Here is a 25,687-nt window from a genome sequence, read left to right as displayed (position 1 = left end):
GCGGCGGGCGGGCCGGAAAAGGCGGGGCGCGGGCGCCATGGCGGCGGCGGGGCCGCTGGCGCTGCTCACCAGCACTGCCGCGGCCTTCGCGCCGGAGGAGCTCGTCAAACGTGAGTCCGAACGAGGGGCCTCGGCTGCCCGCGCCCGCTGGAAGCACTCGAGGGGGTTGTTCTCCCCTCGGGAGCGCTGCTGTCCCCGCCGGGACCCTGTTCTCCCCTCAGGGTGTCGGTCCTCCCTTAGTGGCGGCCGTGCCCCCTCAGCATGGCCGTTCTGCCCTCGGGGGATCAAATCCACCCCTCAGGGGTTCCGTCCCACCCTCGGGTCTCAGTCCCCTCCTCAGCGATTCAAATCTACCCTTTAAGGGCTCAAATCTTCCCCTCAGGGGGTCCAATCCACCTCCCCAAGTCTCAGTCGTGCTTTCAGGGGCTCATTCCTCTGTCCAATTCTCAATCCACCCCCGCGGGTTTCGGTCCACCCCTCGAGGGCTCAAATCCTCCCTCCAAGTCTCAATCCACCCCCTCAGGGGCTCATAGAATGGATTGGGGTGGAAAAGACCTCAGAGATCAGCAAGTCCAACCCTTGATCCAACCCTACTGTGATCACTCTGGCACTCTGTGCCCTGGGCTGGTGATCACAGTGGGGTTGGATCAAGACATGGTGGATTCTCACTCAGTGCCACATCCACAGAATCACAGAATGGATTGGGTTGGAAAAGACCTCTGAGATCATCAAGTCCAACCCTTGGTCCAACTCCAGTCCCTTTACCAGATCATGGCACTCAGTGCCACAGCCAAGCTCAGCTTAAAAACCTCCAGGGATGGGGAATCCACCCCCTCTCTGGGCAGCCCATTCCAATCCCTGAGCACTCTCTCTGCAAAGAATTTCTTTCTGCTCTCCAACTTCAATTTCCCCTGGCAGAGCTTGAGCCCATCGTGCCCCCTTGTCCTATTGCTGAGTGCCTGGGAGAAGAGACCAACCCCCACCTGGCCAGAACTTCCCTTCAGGCAGTTCCAGACAGTGCTGAGGTCACCTCTGAGCCTCCTCTTCTCCAGGCTGAACACCCCCAGCTCCCTCAGCCTCTCCCCACAGCACTTGTGCTCCAGTCCCTTCTCCAGCCTCGTTGCTCTTCTCTTCTCAGCTGGGTTGGAAGAGACCTCTGAGATCATCAATCCAACCCTTGATCCAACCCCACTGTGATCACCAGCCCAGGGCACAGAGTGCCCTGGGCTGGTGATCACAGTGGGGTTGGATCAAGACCTGGTGGATTCTCTGCCCCTGGAGGTGTTTCAGAGGACACTCAGAGCCACATCCAGTCCCTTCTCCAGCCTTGTTGCACTTCTCTCATTCCTCCCCTTGGGTCTAAATCCTCCCCTCAGGAGCTCAATCCTCCCCTCAGGAGCTCAATCCTCCCTCCAAGTCTCCATCCTCCCCTCAGGGAGCCACCCCAGGGCAGCCCCCACCCCCTTTGCAGCCCCCCAACCCCTCACAGTGAGGGGATCAGAGACATCCTTAGTGCTTTAAGGAAATAATTCATTAAAGAGAGACCCAGTCAGGAGCTGCAGGTTGTGGTTTGTGCCCTCAGACTCCAAGGAGCAGCATCACAGACAGGGATAAAGGAAGTTACACATCCCAAAATAGCTGTTTAACCCCCTTACATGGGAATAAAGTATTAAAAGCTGTTCCTGACAATTTGAGAATTACCTTCAGCAATATCTGTGTCCCTGGGACACATCAGAGGTCCCTGGAACAAGAGGGGGATCCCAGAGCAACCCCAGTGACAAAATCAGACTAAATATTGTCCCTTTGCTTTTATCTTCCCATTTTTGAAGTGTCCTGGACCTTCAGGGTGGTGGAATTGCCAAAATTCCTGCTGGATCCAGACTCTTGAATTGGACCATTGTTGTCCCAGAGCACTAAAAGGGAAAGCTCAAAAATTCCCCTGTTCTGCAGCTGTTAAAATTCATGTCAAATACACAGAATCTGCTCTGTAGGAAGGAAGGGGTTTCCTGGAAACCCAGTTCTCCTTTTCATGGCTCAAAGAGGGAACATAAACCCTGATAAAATAGAGAAAACCATGGTGGGATTTTTGGCAGTTCTCAAACCAGGGGCATTCCAGTGTTGATCTTGGTGGGTTTCCCATCCCAACCTATTAGGATGGCTTTGCTTTTTGGGGAACTCCTGGACAGTTTGCTGTGAGTTCTACTGAAATGTAGAACTTAACAACCCCTTTTTTGGATTTTTTTTTTAATCTCTTTCTGATTAAGATCTGCCTTAGGACCTTTAGGATCTGCTGCCAGAACTGGCTCCCTGAGTTTCATTAAACCACCATTTGAAACCAAACCAGCAGTACAAACTCTGCAGTCAGAGGCTCCTCTGTCAAAGCAGCTGGGCTGATAATGAATTATTTAATTATTCCACACCAGAGAACATTACCAGTGTGGTTTGCTCAGTTTTGAGGAAGGTATAAGCAAATTAGATGGAATTATTCACAGTTCCTGGAGGTTTCCTTTGACTTTTCATCGTGAAATTAAGTAAAAAATTATGAGTAAAAAGCTTCATATAGAAATGGTGCTTAATTTGAGCAAGTCTTAAAATTTAACTTCAGATTTTTTAAAATTTTACTCACTGAGATGTCTTGGCTTCCACCATTCCCAGTCCTCAAACTGGGGTCTTGCAGCTTCTCAGGCTGGCCTTGGATTGGGTCACTTCACAAAAACAGGCAGATGTTCCTGAAAGAAACAGGAGCATTTATTAAATAAATGAATTTTTAGCTTCTGCTTTGTTTAACAAGTGAAATTAAATCAGATCCATCCAGCAGAATGTTGTAAAACATCCAAGGAGACACAGGTGGGGACAGGGCTTTGGTGGGGTCAGACAGCCTGGCAGAACCTTCCAGACCTACCTGGGGGGCTTTGGTGGGGTCAGACAGCCTGGCAGAACCTTCCAGACCCTCCTGGGGGCCTTTGGTGGGGTCAGACAGCCTGGCAGAACCTTCCAGACCCTCCTGGGGGGCTTTGGTGGGGTCAGGCAGCCTGGCAGAACCTTCCAGAGGGGCTTTGGTGGGGTCAGGCAGCCTGGCAGAACCTTCCAGAGGGGCTTTGGTGGGGTCAGACAGCCTGGCAGAACCTTCCTGGTGGGCTTTGGTGGGGTCAGACAGCCTGGCAGAACCTTCCAGACCTTCCTGGGGGGCTTTGGTGGGGTCAGACAGCCTGGCAGAACCTTCCAGGGGGGCTTTGGTGGGGTCAGACAATCTGGCAGAACCTTCCAGACCTACCTGGGGGGCTTTGGTGGGGTCAGACAGCCTGGCAGAACCTTCCAGAGGGGCTTTGGTGGGGTCAGACAGCCTGGCAGAACCTTCCAGACCTTCCTGGGGGCCTTTGGTGGGGTCAGGCAGTCTAGCAGAACCTTCCAGAGGGGCTTTGTTGGGGTCAGACAGCCTGGCAGAACCTTCCAGACCTTCCTGGGGGGCTTTGGTGGGGTCAGACAGCCTGGCAGAACCTTCCAGGCCAACTCCAAACCTTTTTCCAGAGTTTTCATCCTGTTAAGTAGGAAATGGCTTGAGAATGGGAAGAGCATTGTGGGACATTTTCTGGATGTGGGTTTATTTGTTCAGGGTTCTGTGGGATGCTCTGAAGGCTTTAATTCATTGGCTATTTGGCAAAACAGAATTAAGATGTTTAATTATTATTGTGTGTCATTATTATTGTGATGTATTTATCAAAACCAGCAAATAGGATTATTTCAGATTTAAAATTCTGACCAGCAGGTAAATTCTGTGTGATGTGATTGTCTTTCCTTCTCTTTTTTTGGAATATTCCACACTCCCCCGCAGCATCTTTGGGGTCTCTTCACTCCTTGGTGTAATTTTAGGAGTAGTTTTTATGGTTTATTCCACCAGGTGGCTCTCAAGGCCCAGAATGTGGGAGCTACTCAGAGTCCACCTGACAAACTTGGAGGATTTGGGATCCTTTAGGGGTCTTTAGAAGGGTGATTGATGTCCTTACAGAATGGATTGAGTCTGGAAAACACTGGGAAAAGCAAACAACACCTTAATCCCTTTGGAAAATAAAAAAAAAAAACCTGAAAAAAGTTGGAATTATTCCAAAATATATTACTCTTAAACCAATGTGGTTGAAATGCTTAAATGCCAGTTGGGTGTTGGAGAACAGGGAAATTGCTGCAAGATATTTAAATATGGATTTTGATTATTATTCAGCCCTTCTGAAAAGTTATTTCTGGGCTCAAATTCTCCTTTTGGAAAATTATTTGCACTTTCAGAAGACTTACCAAGCTTGAGTATTAAAAAATGGGATGGGTGGGAGGTGATAGAGCCACATCTTCCTTGTCTTCTGAATCACTGTGTGATTTATCCTGTCTGTATGCAAGAATATGGAATTAAAAGTCAAGTTTAAGTCAGTAAAATGAGCAAAGAAATTCATTTCCAAAGGCATTGATCAGTATTATTGTCCACTTTGTAAAGTAACTACAGATGAATTCACTCACTTGTGAGTAAAGTAGGACACATTCAAGCAACTTGCTGAAAAACTGACTGCCTGGAAGGAAAAAAAAATTCTTCTGGGCAGATTCCAGAGGAGTTTGGAAGTTCCTGGAATTGTGTGACACCAATATCAGTTACTGAGCCTTGAACTGAGCTCACATTTCAGTTACTGCTTTGTTCTGAAATGGCTTTCTCATGGAAAAAGGGCAAAGTGAGTCATGAACTGGGATAAACTGGAGAATTGTCCAAGGAATGTGATCCCAGTGCAGGGAAGGAGCTTTGGAAGGTGCACAGGGACAGTGCCAAGGTGTGCCAAGGAATGAGCTGAATATTAAAAAGGAATAACTCCCTCCTAAGTGAGTCACAAGAGATAAGCTTGACAAGCTGCCTCCTTTTGCCATGTTAATTTTCCAGGGGTTTATTCTGTATCCAAATGGCACTTAAGGGGGTTATTCTGACCAATAGTCCCTAAATTGGATGCCAAACTATTGTGAATTTCTTTATCATTGAAATACAGGCTGCCCTGGCAAGAAATTTCTGGGATGCAGGAGTGGGAAATATAACCCTTAAAACCAGTTTATGCATAGAAGGAGAGCTCAGTAGGAGTTGCATTATGTATTTCTTTTGTAATCTCTGCTGGTTTACTCTAAAGAGCCCAAATTAATTGTTCTAAGTGACTTCTGTGGGAGAGAACTCCTCACAAAAGGCCAGGTCCTGCCCTTTGGCCACCCCAACCCCTGCAGTGCTCCAGTTTGGGCACAGAGTGGCTGGAGAGGGACAGGCAGAGGGACCTGGGGGGACTGAGGGACAGGAAGCTCAACAGGAGCCACCAGTGTGCCCAGGTGGCCAAGAAGGCCAAGGGGATCCTGGCCTGGATCCAAACTAGCGTGGCCAGCAGGCCCAGGGCAGTGACCCTTCCCCTGGACTCTGCCTTGGGGAGGCCACACCTTGAGTGTTGTGTTCAGTTCTGGGCCCCTCAGTTGAGGCAAGAGATTGAGGGGCTGGAGCGGGGCCAGAGAAGAGCAACAAGGCTGGAGAAGGGACTGGATGTGGCACTGAGTGTCCTCTGAAACACCTCCAGGGACAGAGAATCCACCAGGTCTTGATCCACTCTGTGCCCTGGTCTGGTGATCACAGTGGGGTTGGATCAAGGGTTGGACTTGGTGATCTCAGAGGTCTCTTCCAACCCAACTGAGAAGAGAAGAGCAACGAGGCTGGAGAAGGGGCTGGAGCACAAGTGCTGTGGGGAGAGGCTGAGGGAGCTGGGGGTGTTCAGCCTGGAGAAGAGGAGGCTCAGAGGTGACCTCAGCACTGTCTGGAACTGCCTGAAGGGAAGTTCTGGCCAGGTGGGGGTTGGTCTCTTCTCCCAGACACTCAGCAATAGGACAAGGGGGCACGATGGGCTCAAGCTCTGCCAGGGGAAATTGAAGTTGGAGAGCAGAAAGAAATTCTTTGCAGAGAGAGTGCTCAGGGATTGGAATGGGCTGCCCAGAGAGGGGGTGGATTCCCCATCCCTGGAGGTTTTTCAGCTGAGCTTGGCCGTGGCACTGAGTGCCATGATCTGGTAAAGGAACTGGAGTTGGCCCAAGGGTTGGACTTGATGATCTTGGAGGTCTTTTCCAACCCAATCCATTCTGTGATTCTGTGGATGTGGCACTGAGTGAGAATCCACCATGTCTTGATCCAACCCTACTGTGATCACCAGCCCAGGGCACAGAGTGCCCTGGGCTGGTGATCACAGTGGGGTTGGATCAAGGGTTGGACTTGATGATCTCTGAGGTCTTTTCCAACCCAATCCATTCTGTGATTCTAAAATACCCCAAATATGTTCAGCATCCTGGCAGGAGCCACCAGGCAGTGAGTTGTTAGAGCTCTAAGGGCAGGCTGGGCCACAGAAGGTCTGAATCCCTTCAGAAAGTTCCTGAAATCCTTTGAGTTCAGTGTTCAACATCCACTTGTACCAGGAGAGGAATTTCACAGGGAACTGGCAGAACCTTTGGATGTGGGGTGGGGAATCAGCAGCACAGTGGGATGAAAGAAAAGTGCTTAAAATACAGGACAAGGAGCAGGGAATGGGGAATGGGACATGTCCTCATCCTGACACCACTTCCTGGCCTAAATTTGTCAATGAACTCTCATGGAAAAAAAAAAATCACACAAAGTGAAATTCTTATCACTTTTTGAAAATTTTGTGAGAAGTTCTTTCATTTTATGTCCTTTTTAGGGTAACTCACTTTCCCCCTCACCCTGTTTTCCTCCCTTTGGCTTTCTAAGTCCTATTGCTGATTTTCTGGGTTTCCATGATCTCTACAGTCTCCTTCATTCCAAGCTTCTTGTGGCAATGACTTGCAATCCTGTTAGACTGATTTTTATTTATTTTGTTACTTACTTTTAACAGTCAAAACACAAATAAAGGGAAATTTATAGATCATATTCAAAAAACCCCAAACAAACCATCTGGTACCCAGGGCAGAAAATGAAGATTGTGCCACCATTTGAAAATCCAGGCAGCAGGAAATTCTGGAAAGAAAAGGCATCCCTGTGTTTTGGACACACACAGTGACTTTGGCTGCCCAACTTGGGCACTCTCCCAGTTGCTGGAAGTTTGTCCCACTATATCCAAGCAGAGTGAGAACAACTTCCATCAGTCCTAATACCCATTTTAGTTGGGGAAAACAGCTTTGTGCCACTGGGATGGGTGTGTGCTGCTTAAGAGTGGTTAAAAACAGCTGGGCAAGAAGGGAATCTTTCCAAGATTCCTGGGTTGGGTTGCCTGGATTGTTGGTCTGTTTATGAGGATGAGCTGGGAGGACACAGAGCTCAGAATCAAGGCCTGTTTTGTGGTGCCTCAGTATCCCCAGCTCAAGGTGAGGGGGATAAGACTGGCACAGAAGGGCTCTGACTGAGGACTGATTACTCTGAAAATCACTGTCTGCCAGAGTTAAAAAAAAGATTAAAATTTAACCTGGAAAAAAACCATTTAGATGTGGCACTTTTAACAAACCAGAGAGAGGATTCCTGTTTCATCTTCCTAAGGAAGAAATGGCTACAGGGGATAAGACTGGCACAGAAGGGCTCTGACTGAGGACTGATTACTCTGAAAATCACTGTCTGGCAAAGTTAAAAAAAAATAAAATTTAACCTGGAAAACAAACCAGAGAGAGGATTCCTGTTTCATCTTCCTAAGGAAGAACAGTACATAAGACTGGCACAGAAGGGCTCTGACTGAGGACTGATTACTCTGAAAATCACTGTCTGCCAAAGTTTAAAAAAAGATTAAAATTTACCCTGGAAAAAAACCCACTTAGATGTGGCACTTTTTTCTTAACCAGAGAGAGGATTCCTGTTTCATCTTCCTAAGGAAGAACATGACATAAGACTGGCACAGAAGGGCTCTGACTGAGGACTAATTACTCTGAAAATCACTGTCTGCCAGAGTTAAAAAAAAGATTAAAATTTAACCTGGAAAAAACCCCATTTAGGTGTGGCACTTTTTTCTTAACCAGAGAGAGGAGTCCTGTTTCATCTTCCTAAGGAGGAAATGGCTACAGGGGATAAGACTGGCACAGAAGGGCTCTGACTGAGGACTGATTACTCTGAAAATCACTGTCTGCCAGAGTTAAAAAAAAAGAATAAAATTTAACCTGGAAAAAAACCCATTTAGATGTGGCACTTTTAACAAACCAGAGAGAGGATTCCTGTTTCATCTTCCTAAGGAAGAACAGGACATAAGACTGGCACAGAAGGGCTCTGACTGAAGACTGATTACTCTGAAAATCACTGTCTGCCAGAGTTAAAAAAAAGATTAAAATTTAACCTGGAAAAAAACCCACTTAGATGTGGCACTTTTTTCTTAATAAACCAGAGAGAGGATTCCTGTTTCATCTTCCTAAGGAAGAACAGGACATAAGACTGGCACAGAAGGGCTCTGACTGAGGACTGATTACTCTGAAAATCACTGTCTGCCAAAGTTTAAAAAAAGATTAAAATTTAACCTGGAAAAAACCCCACTTAGATGTGGCACTTTTAACAAACCAGAGAGAGGATTCCTGTTTCATCTTCCTAAGGAAGAAATGGCTACAGGGGATAAGACTGGCACAGAAGGGCTCTGACTGAACACTGATTACTCTGAAAATCACTGTCTGCCAAAGTTTAAAAAAAAAGAATAAAATTTAACCTGGAAAAAAACCCCATTTAGATGTGGCACTTTTTTCTTAACCAGAGAGAGGATTCCTGTTTCATCTTCCTAAGGAAGAACAGGACATAAGACTGGCACAGAAGGGCTCTGACTGAGGACTAATTACTCTGAAAATCCCTGTCTGCCAGAGTTAAAAAAAAGATTAAAATTTAACCTGGAAAAAAACCATTTAGATGTGGCACTTTTTTCTTAACAAACCAGAGAGAGGATTCCTGTTTCATCTTCCTAAGGAGGAAATGGCTACAGGTTTCTGTTCCTGAGGTCAGATTTCTCCCCAGATTCCCTGTCCCCTCCTCACTGCTGCAAATCATGCTGATTTAGGGCCCTCCTCTCTGGCCTTGGACACTGTTTGTTCATCACATCAGGCTTTGCAGTTACTTGCAGAAACCACTGAGCCTTTCTGGGGCAGCCTTGGCAAAAAGGGTTTTCCTGCCTGGTCCTTAATAACACACAGATAAATTCAACTTCATGTCCAGACTATTTGGGGAACAGCCTGTTCTTGAAGCTCCAGGAATTGCCTCAGTACTTTAAAATACACCCTGTAAGATCCTTGAAAACCCGTGCACTTTGTTCTTTACCTCCTCTGATGCCCGAGGCAATTCTAAATGACTCAGGCCATTTTATAAAGAATTGACCCGTGTGTTCAAGTGGCCCTGAGTTCATCCAGCCTGAACAGGATATTCTGCCCTTTCCCTCAAGGAATGGATGGGATATTCTGCTCCAAACTCTAACTCAGCCCCACCAGGTGCCTCCTGTGCCAGGGCTGTGCACTGGGAAGCTTCCTGCCTTCCAGGGCAGTATTTAACATGATCTTAGCAAATTCTGCCTGGGATTTTAATTGTCCAACTCCTACCTGGAGTTTAATGGGAATTACAACTGAATTGTAGTAACTGGGTTTATTTTGCCCTTAGTTACCTTCAGGTTTTGGTCATAGTCAAACAGTCCTTTACATCTGAATGAACATACAGAGGCTTTTTCTGCTGTAATAAAGTCTAGATATTCTCTCCATCCATCCTGTTTACAGGTAGTGAGTTTGAGGTAAACACTTTTAAAAGGCATTTCCAGGGGGGAAAAAAGGCTTTCTGAACAGCTTCTGTACCATAGTTTATTTTGAAAACTAGAAAGTAAACTCTTTTGAGAGCTAAGTAGTAAAATCTGGGACAGAGTAACACATTGAGATGAATTTTTTAATATCTTGAATACATACTATATAGTGAGTATATATGTTATAGTGTGCATAATGTGCATGTTATAGTGTGCATAATGTGCATGTTATAGTGTGCATAATGTGCATGTTATAGTGTGCAAAATGTGCATGTTATAGTGTGCAAAATGTGCATGTTATAGTGTGCAAAATGTGCATGTTATAGTGTGCAAAATGTGCATGTTATAGTAAGCAAAGGTGGCTTAAGAGCTAAGTAGTAAAATCTGGGACAGAGTAACAAATTGAGATGAATTTTTTAATATCTTGAATACATGCTATATAGTGAGTATTCATATTATAGTATGGATAATATCCATGCTAGGGTGTGCATAATGTCCATGCTAGGGTGTGCATAATGTCCATGTCATAGTGTGCATAATGTCCATGTCATAGTGTGCATAATGTCCATGCTAGGGTGTGCATAATGTCCATGCTAGGGTGTGCATAATGTCCATGCTAGGGTGTGCATAATGTCCATGTCATAGTGTGCATAATGTCCATGTCATAGTGTGCATAATGTCCATGTTATAGTGTGCATAATGTCCATGTTATAGTGTGCATAATGTACATGTTATAGTAAGCAAAGGTGGCTCTGTATTGACACTGTTCTTTTCTAGACAAATCATTTTCTTGGTGCTGATTTTATCATCCTCCCCATTCACTTTCTCTTCCCCAGGTATCACAGGGAAAGATGACCTCACCGTGGGTGCAATTACAAGTGGAAGAGTGAAGTTCTACCCCTGGACAATAGATAATAAATACTATTCTGCAGACATCCATCTCTGTGTGGTGCCCAGCACGTTCCACGTCACCGGGGAAATCGCTGAGGCCGTGCAGGCCTTCCTGGTGTACTTTGACAGCAGCACAGTAAGGCTCTGCTCCCCTTCCCTGCTGCTCCCTGGGAGGGAGCTGCCCTGTCCCTGTGACAACCACACATCTGGCTCTCCATGTCCATCCAGCCCCTTGGGGCCCTGCTATTAATTGTCAGTAGATCAGTGTTAAATTATGCCTGCTAACAACAGGAGCAGGTTCCTCCCCTTTTGCTGCTGTACCCAACTGGCAGGGAGGTTTGTAAGGTGCAGCTATGCCACTAAGTCAGGCAAATCCTCTTCCAGCTCACCATCTCCAGTGTTATTCCTAGCACAAAGATGCTGCTTTGGAAAGGCTCCTTTTGGAGAGCCAAGATGAGGGAGCTGAATGTGAGATCCAGTGCATTTTGTTTTCAGCATATTATTTGAGCTAAATGTGAGATCCAGTGCATTTGATTTTCAGCATCTTATTTGAGCTAAATGTGAGATCCAGTGCATTTTACCTTCAGCATATTATTTGAGCTAAATGTGAGATCCAGTGCATTTTGTTTTCAGCATATTATTTGAGCTAAATGTGAGATCCAGTGCATTTGATTTTCAGCATATTATTTGAGCTAAATGTGAGATCCAGTGCATTTTACCTTCAGCATATTATTTGAGCTAAATGTGAGATCCAGTGCATTTGATTTTCAGCATATTATTTGAGCAAAATGTGAGATCCAGTGCATTTGATTTTCAGCATATTATTTGAGCTAAATGTGAGATTCAGAGCATTTTACCTTCAGCATATTATTTGAGCTAAATGTGAGATTCAGTGCATTTTACCTTCAGCATATTATTTGAGCTAAATGTGAGATCCAGTGCATTTTACCTTCAGTATATTATTTGAGCTAAATGTGAGATTCAGTGCATTTTACCCCAAATTCTGCTAAACCAGCAGCAATGAAAAGGGAGCTTTAGCAGGAGCCAGAAACAGCATATTATTTTGTGCTAACACTATCAAAACCTGAAGTGTTTGAGGATGTATTCCCAAGAATTCTTTTTCCTCCCCCCTGCAGGAGACTGGCCTGGATGGTGTCTCTGCCTGGCTCCCCCTGACAGAAGAGTGGCTACCAGAGGTGATGATCCTGGTCTGTGACAGAGTGTCTGAGAATGGTATGAAACCCCCAGAACCTGCACCCTGACAGTCACTGAGCCTGCAGGATGGGTCACTCTCTGGTGAAATCACTTATTTCTCAGAATACCTGTGTGAGACCAGCCTTGAGCTGTGCTGGGGCAGAGCCACGTGAGTCGTGAGCAGGAGCGGAAACCCTGAGCCAGTTGTGGTTGGAGCTGAATCAGAACTGGCCCAACCTTGCTCAGAGGGAGCTCTGTGTGTGCTGCCACTGCAGGGCTGAAAGGCTTTCCCAGCTGGAGGTGCTTGGGGGGCCTGGGGAGAGTCACCTGGGGCTGACTGTTGGGTGCTTAGTTCCACTGCAAAGGGCTTTTATTTTGCTCACCATTGGGACATTAAGCACACAGGTTTGCTTTGGTTCTGCACAACAGAGAGCTGGGAGGTGCAGAAGTTTCCCTGCAGATTGATTCAGGCATTGGAATGGGCTGCCCAGAAAGGGGGTGGATTCCCCATCCCTGGAGGTTTTTCAGTTGAGCTTGGCCGTGGCACTGAGTGCCATGATCTGGTAAAGGGACTGGAGTTGGCCCAAGGGTTGGACTGGATGATCTCAGAGGTCTTTTCCAATCCAATCCATTCTGTGATTCTATGGATGTGGCACTGAGAGAGAATCCACCATGTCTTGATCCAACCCCACTGTGATCACCAGCCCAGGGCACAGAGAGTGCTCAGGCATTGGAATGGGCTGCCCAGAGAGGGGGTGGATTCCCCATCCCTGGAGGTTTTTCAGTTGAGCTTGGCTGTGGCACTGAGTGCCATGATCTGGTAAAGGGACTGGAGTTGGCCCAAGGGTTGGACTGGATGATCTCAGAGGTCTTTTCCAATCCAATCCATTCTGTGATTCTATGGATGTGGCACTGAGAGAGAATCCACCATGTCTTGATCCAACCCCACTGTGATCACCAGCCCAGGGCACAGAGTGCCCTGGGCTGGTGATCACAGTGGGGTTGGATCAAAGGTTGGACTTGCTGATCTTGGAGGTCTTTTCCAACCCAATCCATTCTATGACTGTCAAACCCAGAGTTAATGGAAGTCTTCATTCACTGTGGCCCTTCACTTAAATTTCCCCTTGAGCACCCTCCACAAAGCCATTTGATTTTACTGCATTTAAAAAAATCCCCAAAACTCCAAGGAGGAGTTTATTTAACTCTGGAGTTTCTGGAATCCCAGGTGAATGAAAGACCACACCAGCTATAATGTACTTTATCCCTGTACAATCCAGAATAAGCAAACAACTTGGAGTGAATAAAAACACAGCTAAAGATTCAGCTGCTGAAAATGGGTCTCAAATCTGCACATTTTTGTTTCCCAATTCAGGTGTGAACAGACAGAAAGCTCAAGAGTGGTGCATCAAACACGGCTTTGAGTTGGTAGAACTCAACCCTGAGGAGCTGCCTGATGAAGATGGTAGGACTGCCACTTCTCTTGTCATTTTTGAGAATAAAAACCACACCAAAATAACTTCCAAATAGAGTTATGCCCCTTGCAATTGTTTATGTGCCACATGATTACAGCATGGAATGCTCCCAGTTGGTGGGGCTTAGTCTCAGCTATAAAAAGGTCAGGAGGAGGAGGAGGTTATTTCCTCTGAGAAATCCCATTTGTCTCCTCCCAAATACAGCTGCTGTTTATGTGGCACCTACATAAAAATAATATCTGCTCCTTTTGCTGGCACTAACCCCAGGGCTGTATTGATACACTGCAAGTGTTTGTATTCCACATGAACCAGAGATGCACAAGGGCAGGAAAATTCTTTGCTGATTTTTTAGAAGAAAGGACCTGGACTGTTGTAAACACCAAGAGAAGATAGACATTATTCAAACAGTGACCCCATAGGCTGAGGAGGGGGAGGTTCTTAAAAACACTTCAGAACAACAAGCAGTGTTAGACAGGAAATAAACCAGTTTCAGTATCACTGGCTGCCCATACATTTATAACCCAAAGAAGATAAAAAAAGAGGCAGAAAAAGCCAGAAGTGTGATGTTCCACTCTTGAAAAGTGACTGTGCACTTCCTGAGAGCCTTATCAGCATCAGCCTCATTTATCTCCTCACTTCAGTGGTACAAAAGTGTTCACATCTTCCCTCTCTAGAGCCAAAATGAGAGGACTGCACTGAGTGGAATTAGTCACTAACATTTGCTCTGTTTCAGGTTCACCACATATGTAGCTGTCACCAAAGAGAATGCAGTGTAAAATCCTCAGCTAGAACACAAGTCCCACCCCTTTCACAGCTTAGTGAAACCATCCTGAGTAGCTGAGAACTCTCCTTCTGCCCCACCGTGCCTTTAAAGTGTTTCTTTTTTGAGTCAAGGAGGGAGGGATGCACCTGCTTCTGATTCACAGAAACCAGAAAATCAAAAGTGAAGACCCCTTAATGCTCTAAAAGGAAATATTAGTAACTTTAAATCAAGTTATTTTTTTCTTCTGAATAATTGTGGTAAAGAACAAGCTACTTACCATTTAAATGATATAAACAATAGGAATAGTAAGGACTCAGGATGTTAATGTTTGGAACATTAAGATACATGTTCTTTCCTGGGTTTTAGCATGGTGGTTGATTCACTGTGACTCATGCAGAGGAGGAACTGTGTTCCAGTGAGTAACTTATTTACCCCATAAACATTCTGTGTGAATTACCAAAGGCACAACAGATGCAGCAAATATACTGGGCCCATATCTGCTCAAAATTCTGACATTTCTGGCAGCTCATCACAAATCTAGTGGAGCTTCTGCTGTGACTCACTGGCACTCAGCTCTCTGCACAGTCAGGACAGGAGCTCCAGGCTCAGGCTTTGATAATGGCTCTGCTCTAACACCAAACAGCAGCACCACAGAGGGCCAAACGTTTCATCTGAGGGGTCACAGGTGGCTTAAATTCATTTTTAAAGGCAGTCTCAGTCACTGCACCTGTCCCTGAGTCACTGGAGTTTGATTTCTAAACAATCCCATTTTTGTATCCAAAGAATTGTTTGGGTTTGTTTTTTCTTTCCCCTTTGTGAACCTGCACAAACATGGGAAGCTGACTAAACTGAGGAAATGGGAAAACTGACTTTGTGTAAAGTGGTCAGATCTGTTCAGTAAATAAGTTGAACTCTGAATAATGCTTTCCCTGGTCTTTCAAGTTACAGTAATTCCCAGGATTACTGGAACATTCCGAGATAGATGTTGTGGAGGCAGCTTACAATAATCATTTGCATTTCTAGCAAGCCCCACACCTTTTTTTAAATGGTTGTTTCAAGTTCTTTACTTTCTAAAGGAAGTAAGAGCAATTCTAATATCTATTTTTACACCACACAGCATTCCAAAAGATCTTGGGGTAAAAGGTTTAATTGGCTCTTGACACCAACATAAAAGTTGTCTGTTACTATTAAATTTCCTCAACAACAGAGACCTCCTGCCAAATGTTTAACAAAACCAATTTAGATCTGCCCAGAAGGCTGAGAACTCCCAGTTTTTACATCCCTGGAAGCTCAGACAGAGAAATGAGGTGTTAATTTAGATTTCTTTGGCCTCTCAGGAAACAAAGGTGAGAAATCAGGGTTTCCTCCCAGAAGCAGCAGTTTCTGCTGATGGTGAGGAGATAGGACAGACCTTCAGCTGCAGCTCTGCTGGCTTGGAGGCCTGCCCTGGTTTTGGGTGCTCACTGGGAGGGCAATGTCTGTGCTTTGCCTTAGATGACTTCCCCGAGTCCACCGGAGTGAAGAGGATTGTCCAGGCCCTCAATGCCAACGTGTGGTCCAACGTGGTCATGAAGAGTGGTACGTGCTGGGGCTGCCCCTGAGGGCTGGCACTGCAGGGCCCACAGGGCTTGCTGTGCCTGCCAGAGGTTGGAATGGAGCTGCTGCACCAGCACAAGGACAGCCTGAGTGCTCCTCAGCCCTTTCTGTGCCATAGGAGGGCTCAGGAGTTGCTTTAATTGGCCCTTGATATCCCCATAAACTCCCAAGCAACAGGTGAGATCTATCATAAAATGGTTTGGATGGAAAGGGACCTTAAAGCCCATCCAGTGCCACCCCTGCCATGGGCAGGGACACTTCCCACTGTCCCAGGGTGCTCCAAGCCCTGTCCAACCTGGCCTGGGACCCTCCCAGGGCTGGGACAGCCACAGCTGCTCTGCCCAACCTGTGCCAGGGCCTGCCCACCCTCCCAGCCAGGAATTCCTGTTTAAAGATCTATTCCTGTTTCAGCAGCTGCTCCTGCTCCCTCTGTGCTTTACCTTGCACTGTACCAATAACTGAGGGAAATATTCCATTAATCCCACAAGTTGCAATGAAAAATGAAAGGTTGTTCCACCAAACTCTTAACAGGAAATAGTTTGCCATTATCAGCTTGGTCTGAAAACAGGTACAGGGCTTGGTGGGGAAGAAGTAAAGGTTACATTCTAAATTTCCTATAGGGTTGGGTTTTCCTAAAGTTTTAAAATGGAGAATAACAAGTGCAGAGATGAGATTTGGCAAAGAAGAAATGTGAGATGTTGAAGGATGCACCAAGTGCACTGCAAGGAGGACTTTTTCCTACAGAAACCCCACCTGAGTACATGGAAACCACAGAATTCTTTTAAAACACTGTAAAAACTGGGCAGCCTCAGATGATTTTCTGCAGACAGCTGGTTATATGGTAAACAGAATTTTGGAAAAATCACTGTAGGTTTAGTCTTAGAAAAGCAAATGTTGTAGCTGAAAGTGCAGGTACTTCTATTTACTTGAAAACCTTTAATTACCTTTTTAATAACACAAGTTGCTGCAGGAAATGTAGGAGGATGAAACTCTTGTGGAGGGTTTGGCCTCCTGTTTGGCCAAGCCTCATCCCACCACAAACCTTCCAATGTCTGTCTGCTCCCTGATGCCCCATTTCCCCTGTTGTGGCTTCACCTTCCCATACCTTTTAACTGTGAAATGACCTGAAGTGCTGAGAGGCTTCTGCTCCTCCCTCTGTGTGCAGGGTGGTTGCTGGGACTCAGTAAAGCCACCATGAACCACCAAACTCATAACATATTCTGGTTTTTTCATGTAGTTTTTAGAGTATTTCTCATCTCCCACCAGAAATGAGCTCAAGGTGGGATCTAATTTAGTGTGTCCATTGCAGAGAACCAGGTAAACCCTGTCAGAGGGTGGAAAGTTCTCTCTCTGGTGCTAAAGCTGTTTTCTCAACAGCTTATTTCCTGCCTTTGGCAGATGCCACCTTACAGAACAGCAGAATTTAGTCACCTGTTCACTTGTTCATGGGGGGAAAATTCCTACACATCACTGGTGTGTTGTGTAAAGGTCAGACTGCTTGAAAATCCAGATTTTCTGTCTCCACAGCACAAACCCCACAGAGCACTGATTACCACAAACCCCTCAGGAAGTCAGCTATATTTGGAAGGTGTTGCATGTGCCTTCAAAGGGAAATTGTTGAGCTCATTTTACTTAAAACAAAACTTTTTACAACCTGTAACATATCTTTTGTTTTCAGCTTCCTCCAGATCCTGGAAATTGGCTGCCATGCAACTCAAACTTTAGCTTTTCCACTGAATTACCTGCAGCTGCTGCCTGGTTGGAAACCATGCCCTCATGTTCCATGGGGAGGTTGTTCATGAAGTGTAAGGTAGTTCTAGGAGTAAATGTGTAGTAGCAGCACATGGTTATAGCCCTGTTAAGTGTAGCCATCCAAAAACCAGTGTTACAGCATTGTCTTACTTCAACAACCTGTTTCTATGAGAATTTAGGGCTAAAGGCAGAGCAGGAATGACTCTTTTTCAAGCACAAGCATTAAACCTGTATTTTACTGCATTTTATCTTAAGCCCAAACACAATTCTCAATTCTTCTGTTTGTTCACAGACCTATCAAAATTCTGAGCTTTAGATTTTGTCTCTTCCTTAAACACCTCCACTCTCACACAGATTCATAAAATCAGGCATTAAATATAACATAGTTGAATTAGAAACAGTTTTACGTCCAGCAATCCTTCATGCCTGGTGAGCAAATAAATTGCTGAGACAAACAGTCTTACCTGGGAGTCTCCAGGGGGCAGTTCCTGTTTGGAGATGCTGTAAAGCTGTTGGTTCTCCAGGCCTGAGAGTTCTCTGCAGTTGAGAATGAGGAGGTTTTCTCCCCCTGGGGCAAAAGGGCATGAGTGATTCTTTAGGTAACATATTTCCTTCCCCACAGAAGTTTGCACTGTTGTTGCCTCCTTCTGTCCCTCCAACAGCCTGTGTGGTAGGAAGGGAAACCACTTCCTGCCCTTTGGAAAAGGAGCTTGGCTTCTTCCCTGCTTAAATCCCTCCCCTGGTGAGCCCAGGTGAGGTTGGTTACCTCAGGTGGGGCCAGTAATGAGCCTGACTGCCTAAAATTAACCTGATTTAGGGAGACATTTAAACTTCATCATTTAAAAAATGTTAATTAATTTTGTATGAAAGTCAGGATCACCACATGTCATCTACAGACAAAGGACTAGGAGGCAAGGACAGTGGAAAACATCTGGCCATGAAGGAAATACCTGGGAATGTTGGATCCATGCTCAGAGCACAGCACAGGAGAGCTCCAAACTGTGCAGGAGTGATACCTGTGAAACCATATAGATCATACAGTCATGGAATCCTGGAATGGTTGGGGTTGGAAGGGACCTTAAAGTCATTTCATCCCACCCCCTGCCATGGGCAGGGACACCTCCCACTGTCCCAGTTGCTCCAGCCTGGCCTTGGACACTTGCAGGGATGGAGCAGCCACATGGGCAGCCCAGGCCCATCCCAGCCACAGACTCTTCCAAGGGGTTGGATGAGCTCATGGTTGGCTTTGCTGCCATAAGAACACTGTGTAAGGCATCACCCACTTCCTGAATTGCACCCAGAAGTTGAAATAACTTTTAGATCCAATAAAAAGGGTTTATGGAAGGCTTTTTTCAAGGGTGTGCCTGCAACCAAGTGTTATGTCTGCCACCTCCCTAACCACACATCCAGAAACAAACAGCTGCTGTCCAGAGATCCCTGCTGGAGATTCCAGGGTTTTCTGAAAGGGATGACATTGGTAATTATTGTGGCTGAGGTTCTGTAGTGCTGGAGGAGGGAATATGGAGGAGGGAGCCACTGTCATGTTTCTACAGAGGACAAACTAATCCCAGATATGAACAAGGGCCATGATTAGATCACTCCATCCACCCCTCTGCCAACGTGGGAATGTTCCCTCTGCAGTCCATTCTGGACTGCAGTGTCCAACCTCACTTGGGATGACTCAGAAATTGGCTGAATGTCCATCTTTGCAGCTTCCCAAAAGACAGCCCAGTGAAACTTGGGGAAGCTGCTTTGCTTTGGGATACAAGGCCCAGGGTTTTATCCCTCAGTTCCTGTTCATTGCTGGCAGACTTCACAGGCTCTCACATGGCAGCTGAGCATTTTTAAGGGAATTTATTTGGCTCCACTGATTCAATTCTTCCCAGCCCTTTGGCCAGTGACCTGTTCAAGCAGTGAAAGTGGATAAACCAGAGCCAGGGGCCCCAAATACCTGCTGGGGGAGCAGGGGGGAAGAAGGGGATGGGGCAGGACACAGAGGAGCTGCAGGAGCATCCAGAGGAAATGAGGGCTCAGGAATGCTCTAAGGCAGCCCTGTTTATGTGGGATGGCTGATGGATTTAGTGACACATCCAACCCCTCCAAAGGAGATTTGGGATAAATGGCAAAGAAATCTGGACAGTGCAGCAAAATGACATCAGCTCAACAGTTGAGTCTAGAGCTTAGTCATGAGTGTAATAATTTAGAACACACTTATTTTGAAAAGTAGTATTAAATCTTTCTTTTGGCTCAAGTTATTGTTTCCTGGCTATTTCTAGTACAATAACTTCACATTTCAATTTTAGTTGACTAAAATGCAAAGATTTGCAGAAAAATCTCTTGAGTCTCTTGTGTAACTGCAAATATTTACTACTCAGTGCAGGGCCAGCTTGTGTTGAGGAGTAAACTGTGCCTTAGAAAAACATGACTTGGTAAAAGACACCTCATTATATCACCTATTACACATATATTTTTATATTAATATGGTTTAAAAATACAGCTGGTTTAGTTCTGCATCCCATCTGTTATCTGAGGTGACTGTTCAGGTCTAGGTTTGAAGTCACTTTTTAGGTTAGACTTTAAAATACCCTTGAAATACACAGGTCAGCAGCTGTGGAAGGCCCAAAGCACCTCAGAGTGAGAGCAAACACTGGATTTGATGGCTGAGTCCTTGCAGAAATTCTGCATTGGGTATTTATAAATTGCCTTTGCCATTATTGTCACACTCAGCCTGTCCAGGTGGTTTGTGCATCAGCAAAGATGCATCTCTTGTATCCAGCCCCAAATCTGGTGCTGCTTCCCCTGGATGGTAAAACTTCCTCCACTGAGTGTCAGGAACAGCAAAAGCTGCCTGTGGATTTTGCCAGCTGCCTTGAGACATCTGCCAGCTCAAATCCTGATGGAGCAGAGACTTCAGACAAGAATTGAAAGGCTCCCACTTTTGTGGCTCCCACATCTCTTCCCTGTGGAAAACATTTCGCAGTAAATGTAGTTGAGATAGTTGAAAAAAACCTTAGAAAACAAGTAAAATTTTTGCTTTAAATATATTTCCAATGCACTGACACAGTTTTCCAGGGTGCTGTGTGGGAAGAGGAGGCTCAGAGGTGACCTCAGCACTGTCTGGAACTGCCTGAAGGGAAGTTCTGGCCAGCTGGGGGTTGGTCTCTTCTCCCAGGCACTCAGCAATAGGACAAGGGGGCACGATGGGCTCAAGCTCTGCCAGGGGAAATTGAAGTTGGAGATGAGAAAGAAATTCTTTGCAGAGAGAGTGCTCAGGGATTGGAATGGGCTGCCCAGAGAGGGGGTGGATTCCCCATCCCTGGAGGTTTTTCAGCTGAGCTTGGCCGTGGCACTGAGTGCCATGATCTGGTAAAGGGACTGGAGTTGGCCCAAGGGTTGGACTTGATGATCTTGGAGGTCTTTTCCAACCCAGTCCATTCTGTGATTCTGTGGATGTGGCACTGAGTGAGAATCCACCATGTCTTGATCCAACCCCACTGTGAGAATCCACCATGTCTTGATCCAACCCTACTGTGATCACCAGCCCAGGGCACTCTGTGCCCTGGGCTGGTGATCACAGTGGGGTTGGATCAAAGGTTGGACTTGCTGATCTCTGAGATCTTTTCCAACCCAATCCATTCTATGATTCTCCCTGAAATCCTCTCCATCCCCCTGACCAGTTCCAGGTATCTGTGGTAACCTGGCACCTTGTGCTTGTCTCCAGACAGGGCACAGGGCTTTGGGCTCCTCAGCACGTTGGCAGGTGCCAGTCAAGTCTTGGGCTCCACAGACACCCCCGAGGCTCAGGTAAGCACAACTCCTGCTCCTGCTCCTGCTCAGCCTCTTGCCCTTTTGCCTGTGCCCCTCCCTGGGCTGGAGGGTTTGCCCTCCCACTGTGTAAATGTTGTACCCACATTGCCAAGGAGAGATCACTCCAAGCTCCATCCAAGGGGTGTTTTTGGTAATACCCAAGAGCAGTATTTTGGGGGAAACAAAAACTGTCATTTCCTAATGTTAGTTAAAACCCAACAAATCTATCCCCAAAACCTTCATGTTGTACTTATTTACAGAAGGGGTTTTTCATGGTACAGGTTTTGCAGTGACAGTTGAAGATGAGGTGTAAGTGAAAACAGGAAGCACCTGATTTGCTGTTTTGGGTTTTTCAAACTGAAATACCTGTTTGTTTCTTGCCAGCCCAACCCCTCCCCAGCAGACAGAGAAGAATCCCAGTGTGACAGCAGGGAAGATGCAGCTGGCACAGACCCCCTGCAGCCTGAGCACGCTGCAGGTCAGCTCTTCCTCTGCCTGGAGCAGACACACCTGGCTGGGGTGGCCCCACAAAGCCACTGGCTCCACTCAGGGCAAAGGGTGGGCAAAGGCACCTGCCAGAGCCAGGACAAATCCTCACATCCTGGCAGCATTCCAGGAGATGGGACTTCCTTACAAGGGGAGGTTGGGTGTTGTTACTTGTGGTCTCAGCACAGTGTTACTAACTAGTCTTGGTTCACTCCATGGCTGTTCCCAGACAGATCATTCCAGAAGCAGCAGGAAATTTTTATTGGATGAACTCATAACACACTCTTGCAACATAATGTATCATAGAATCATGGAATCCTGGAATGGTTGGGGTTGGAAGGGACCTTAAAGCCCTTCCAGTGCCACCCCTGCCATGGCAGGGACACCTCCCACCAGCCCAGGTTGCTCCAAGCCCTGTCCAGCCTGGTCTGGGGCACTCCCAGGGATGGGGCAGCCACAGCTTCTCTACCCAACCTGTGCCAGGGCCTGCCCACCCTCCCAGCCAGGAATTCCTTCCATGAAACAGTTCCCACTGTAACAATGCCATGAGTTGTCTTTATGAACCATCAGTAAATTAAATGTTTCCTTCTCTCCCACGAGGATGGAATTTGTCAATGGGACTGGCAGCTGTTACAATACTGACTTTCTGCTGATAAACCAGAATAAGTCACCTTCAGTTTGTCTGTGCTGCAGATCCCATGCTGGATATGGACATCCAGGAGCTGGCCAGCCTGACCACAAGAGATGGGGACCTGGAGAACTTTGAGAGGCTGCTCTCCAAGCTGAAAGAAATGAAAGGTAACACCAGGAGAGACGTACCTGAACCCTGGCACCCACTCCAGTGGCTCAGGCCTGAAAGCTGGGAAGCTTCTACAGATTCCTGCTTAGTAAAAGCACTGGAGAGGAACTGGGGCTCTCCACTCAACCCCTCCTGTTTTCCACAGATAAAGCTGCCACGTTGCCTCACGAGCAGAGAAAACTGCACGCCGAAAAGGTGAGGGCTGGCACTTGCTGGTGGCACTACTGGTTTTCCCTTTCTGAGCAAGAGGTCATACACTGAGAGCACTCAGAACAAACCATGCAGTCCTAGAGAAGACTCTCAGGTGTCTCCCAAGAGCTCATGTCTCCCAAGGGCTCAGTAACAAACCTGGAATTTTGAAGCACCAGAAAATCCCAGACTCTTTGGGTTGGAAGGGACTTTAAGATCATCTCGTTCCATCTGCCCTGCCATAAATAAAAGACTTTCCCCTTTCAGGATTGCTGAGCTGAAGGCCCTGCAGTCACTGGGGGTGTTGGCCAGCTTCCCCAAGGCAGTGGAAAAGGCTTGATCTCCTGGAAAATGTAATCATGCCTTAATTAGCACAGGTCTTGTATCACAGACGCTTCTCATGAATCCCAAATTACTGCCTGAAATTCCTTACCCTCAGAGAGGATGAGCATTGCACTCAAAATCCTGGTTGCCAGATTTACCTGCTGCTTTCTTGGGTTTAGATGATAAATGCAAATTTTTCTGCCATTTGATGGGAATTTTTGTCCCTTCCCCTCCCTTCTGCCATTGCAGGTGGCCAAGGCGTTCTGGATGGCCATTGGGGGAGACAGAGATGAGATTGAGGGGCTCTCCTCAGATGAAGAGAACTGAGTTCTTCTGGAGCTGCAAGAGCCACAGCAGCCCTAAAGGGAGTGCTCTTCCCCTGTAATTAAGTGTTTATTGCCAAAAGCCCCACTTAGCTCCTCTAGCTGCTCTTTTGGTGCATTGAGTTGAACATTCCACACCACCTCCTGGCTCCAGGGGGTCTCTGAGTGTCCCTTCTCCTCTCTCAGAGGACTTTGGAAGGTGCCACGTGCAGTTGGAGGAAACAGTAATGAATTTATAAATTTTTTTAAATTGTTTGCCCCTGCAGTTTAAATAAACAGTTGTGCTCCCAGTTATCTCTGCACACGTGCTGGGGCTTGGGCAGTGACACTCCAGTTCCAAACTCCAGTTTGATGGAGCCTTTTCCCAGCTCAAACTGACCACATTTCTCTGAGCCACAAGGAGGAGGTTGCTGCCCTGTGCCCTGATGCTGTGCCAAGGCTGCTGGGCTCACCCTGTGCCAAAGCCATTAAAAATGGCCCCTGGGCTCTGACTCTGCTTGAATTTTGTCTGAGTTGGCCTTCCCTGGAGTGTCAGGTGTTGTCCACACTCCCTGGCTTTCCATTAGAGATGAAATTGGGGCTGAAAGGCCACACAGGTTGTTCCAGGGGTGGATTTCCTGCCCAAAGCTCTGCAATCCCTGGCAGAACACCCAGACCTGCAGCTGCAGAGCTCTGCCCTGGACACCTCAGGGAATGCTGGAATTCCAGTGCCACTGCTGTGGCCACTGCTCCCATTCCTGTGTGTTCCCCAGTGCCAGTTGCTCTTGCTGGGATCAAGGCTTAGAAGGAATTCCCTTGTCCTTGATGGAGTGTGTGGTCACAGCACAGCCCTGCAGGGGAGGGGGAAATGGGAGGAGGGAAAACCAGCAGGAAGGGGGAGCCTGGTGAGGGACTGAGAGGAGAGGGGTAAATCCATCCTGGAACAGACACAGTCAGTGGATCAGTGGGAAGAGGCAGCCAACAGATTCTTTTGTGCAAGAGTCCAGCCCTTGCCAGTGTTTTCCCCAAGAGCTTTCCCTTATCAATCTGAAAATCTGCCCTGTTCTAACCTTAGTTAGAAATTTGGAAATCAGCTTTTCCAAGGTCTGGTTTCCATGTCATTAAATTTCCTGAGTCCTGAGACAGCACTTTGCCATCTGTTATTTGATGGCTTTGCACTCTGAGGGCACTTTCCCAGCCATTCCTGACATTCATTGTCCCACCTTTTAAGATGAATCAAAGGTAATGGAACTTCTTGGAATGCTGGAAATCATGTTTGGGGCAAAACTGCAGCATCAAGCAGTTTGGAAAGCATTTCTGCCCCACACCTGAGCAGCAGCTCCCCAGAGCAAACCACCTGAAAAGAAAAGCTCCTTTCCCAGGGGTACACACAGAGCCATCCAAGGAAACACCTGCCAGGGCCAGCTCTTCCCAACCACCTGCCAGGCCTTGCTGGGACTGCTCTTTCCATCTTCTTCCCACCATGGAGAGCTGGAATAAAGACCTGAAGGTGGTTCATTCCAAGCAGGGAATGGTTTTCCATGTTGGATTATTGGTAGTTTGAAGACTTTTTTCCCCCCCTTTCTAAATATTTGTTGTGCAATAGTGATAAATGGCAAAAGTGCCATGGGAGTGAGTGGAGGCAGTGAGGAAAACAATGGACTTGGCTGCTTTATAAAGCCAATCCTTTAGCCATGGGATAGACCTGAATTTTAAATTTGATAAAGTTACCCCATTCCAATCCAGTTCTTTGCCTTATTACAAGACAGCAGCAGCTCATGCCCTTATTAAAACCTTGTTTTTGTTGGAAACATTGTTTATAGATGCACAAATCATGGAGGCAGGAAGTGTGGCTGGAGAAACCAGGACAGTTTAATGGTCCTTTAAGAGTATTGTGTTTTTAAAGCAAAATTTACTTTTGGGGTGGCTTGGGGGTTTTTTTTGTGGGTTGTTTTGTTTTTTTTTCTGAAGAGACACTTTGGTTTTGGCTCCAGAATTTCTTTACAAAATAAGGAGTTACAGAAATGAATAAAAGGGGCATTAGTGGAAAAGCCAACCTGAAATTGTGTCTGTCACTCAGTTTCTCTTTGTGTGCCATGTTCAGTAAGAAACTAATTCCCAGGCTGGTTTTCCCAGAATCCCAGAACAGTTTGGGTTGGAAGGGACCTTAAAGGCCACCCAGTTCCACCCCTGATTTACATCCTCATCCCAGGTATGGAGCTCGAGTTTCAGAGTTCCCAGTTCTGCTCCAGCATTCCCAGTTCTGCTCCAGCATTCCCAGCCCTGGACAGGCATTCCAGAGTTTCTGGACAGTTCAAGCTGCTGGGATGGCAAAGATTTTCCTGCCACCACAACCATCTGCCACCAACTTC

At 46.6% G+C, this 25,687-nt stretch overlaps 1 protein-coding gene across 1 annotated transcript; it reads left to right on the top strand.

Moving 5' to 3' along the window:
- The first annotated feature begins 19 nt into the window (after window positions 1–19).
- AAGAB (alpha and gamma adaptin binding protein) lies at window positions 20–25,371 on the top strand. Its single transcript, XM_071568331.1, has 10 exons — window positions 20–110; window positions 10,577–10,767; window positions 11,768–11,864; window positions 13,198–13,287; window positions 15,555–15,638; window positions 21,130–21,212; window positions 21,600–21,693; window positions 22,395–22,499; window positions 22,646–22,695; window positions 23,263–25,371. The coding sequence occupies exons 1-10, from the start codon at window positions 38–40 to the stop codon at window positions 23,338–23,340; spliced, it is 945 nt and encodes a 314-aa protein (XP_071424432.1). The 5' UTR covers window positions 20–37; the 3' UTR covers window positions 23,341–25,371.
- The last annotated feature ends 316 nt before the right edge of the window (window positions 25,372–25,687 follow it).

This window comes from Pithys albifrons, chromosome 13, assembly GCF_047495875.1.
Source record: "Pithys albifrons albifrons isolate INPA30051 chromosome 13, PitAlb_v1, whole genome shotgun sequence".
NCBI classification, from domain to species: domain Eukaryota; kingdom Metazoa; phylum Chordata; class Aves; order Passeriformes; family Thamnophilidae; genus Pithys; species Pithys albifrons.
This window is presented reverse-complemented; position numbering and strand designations above follow the sequence as displayed.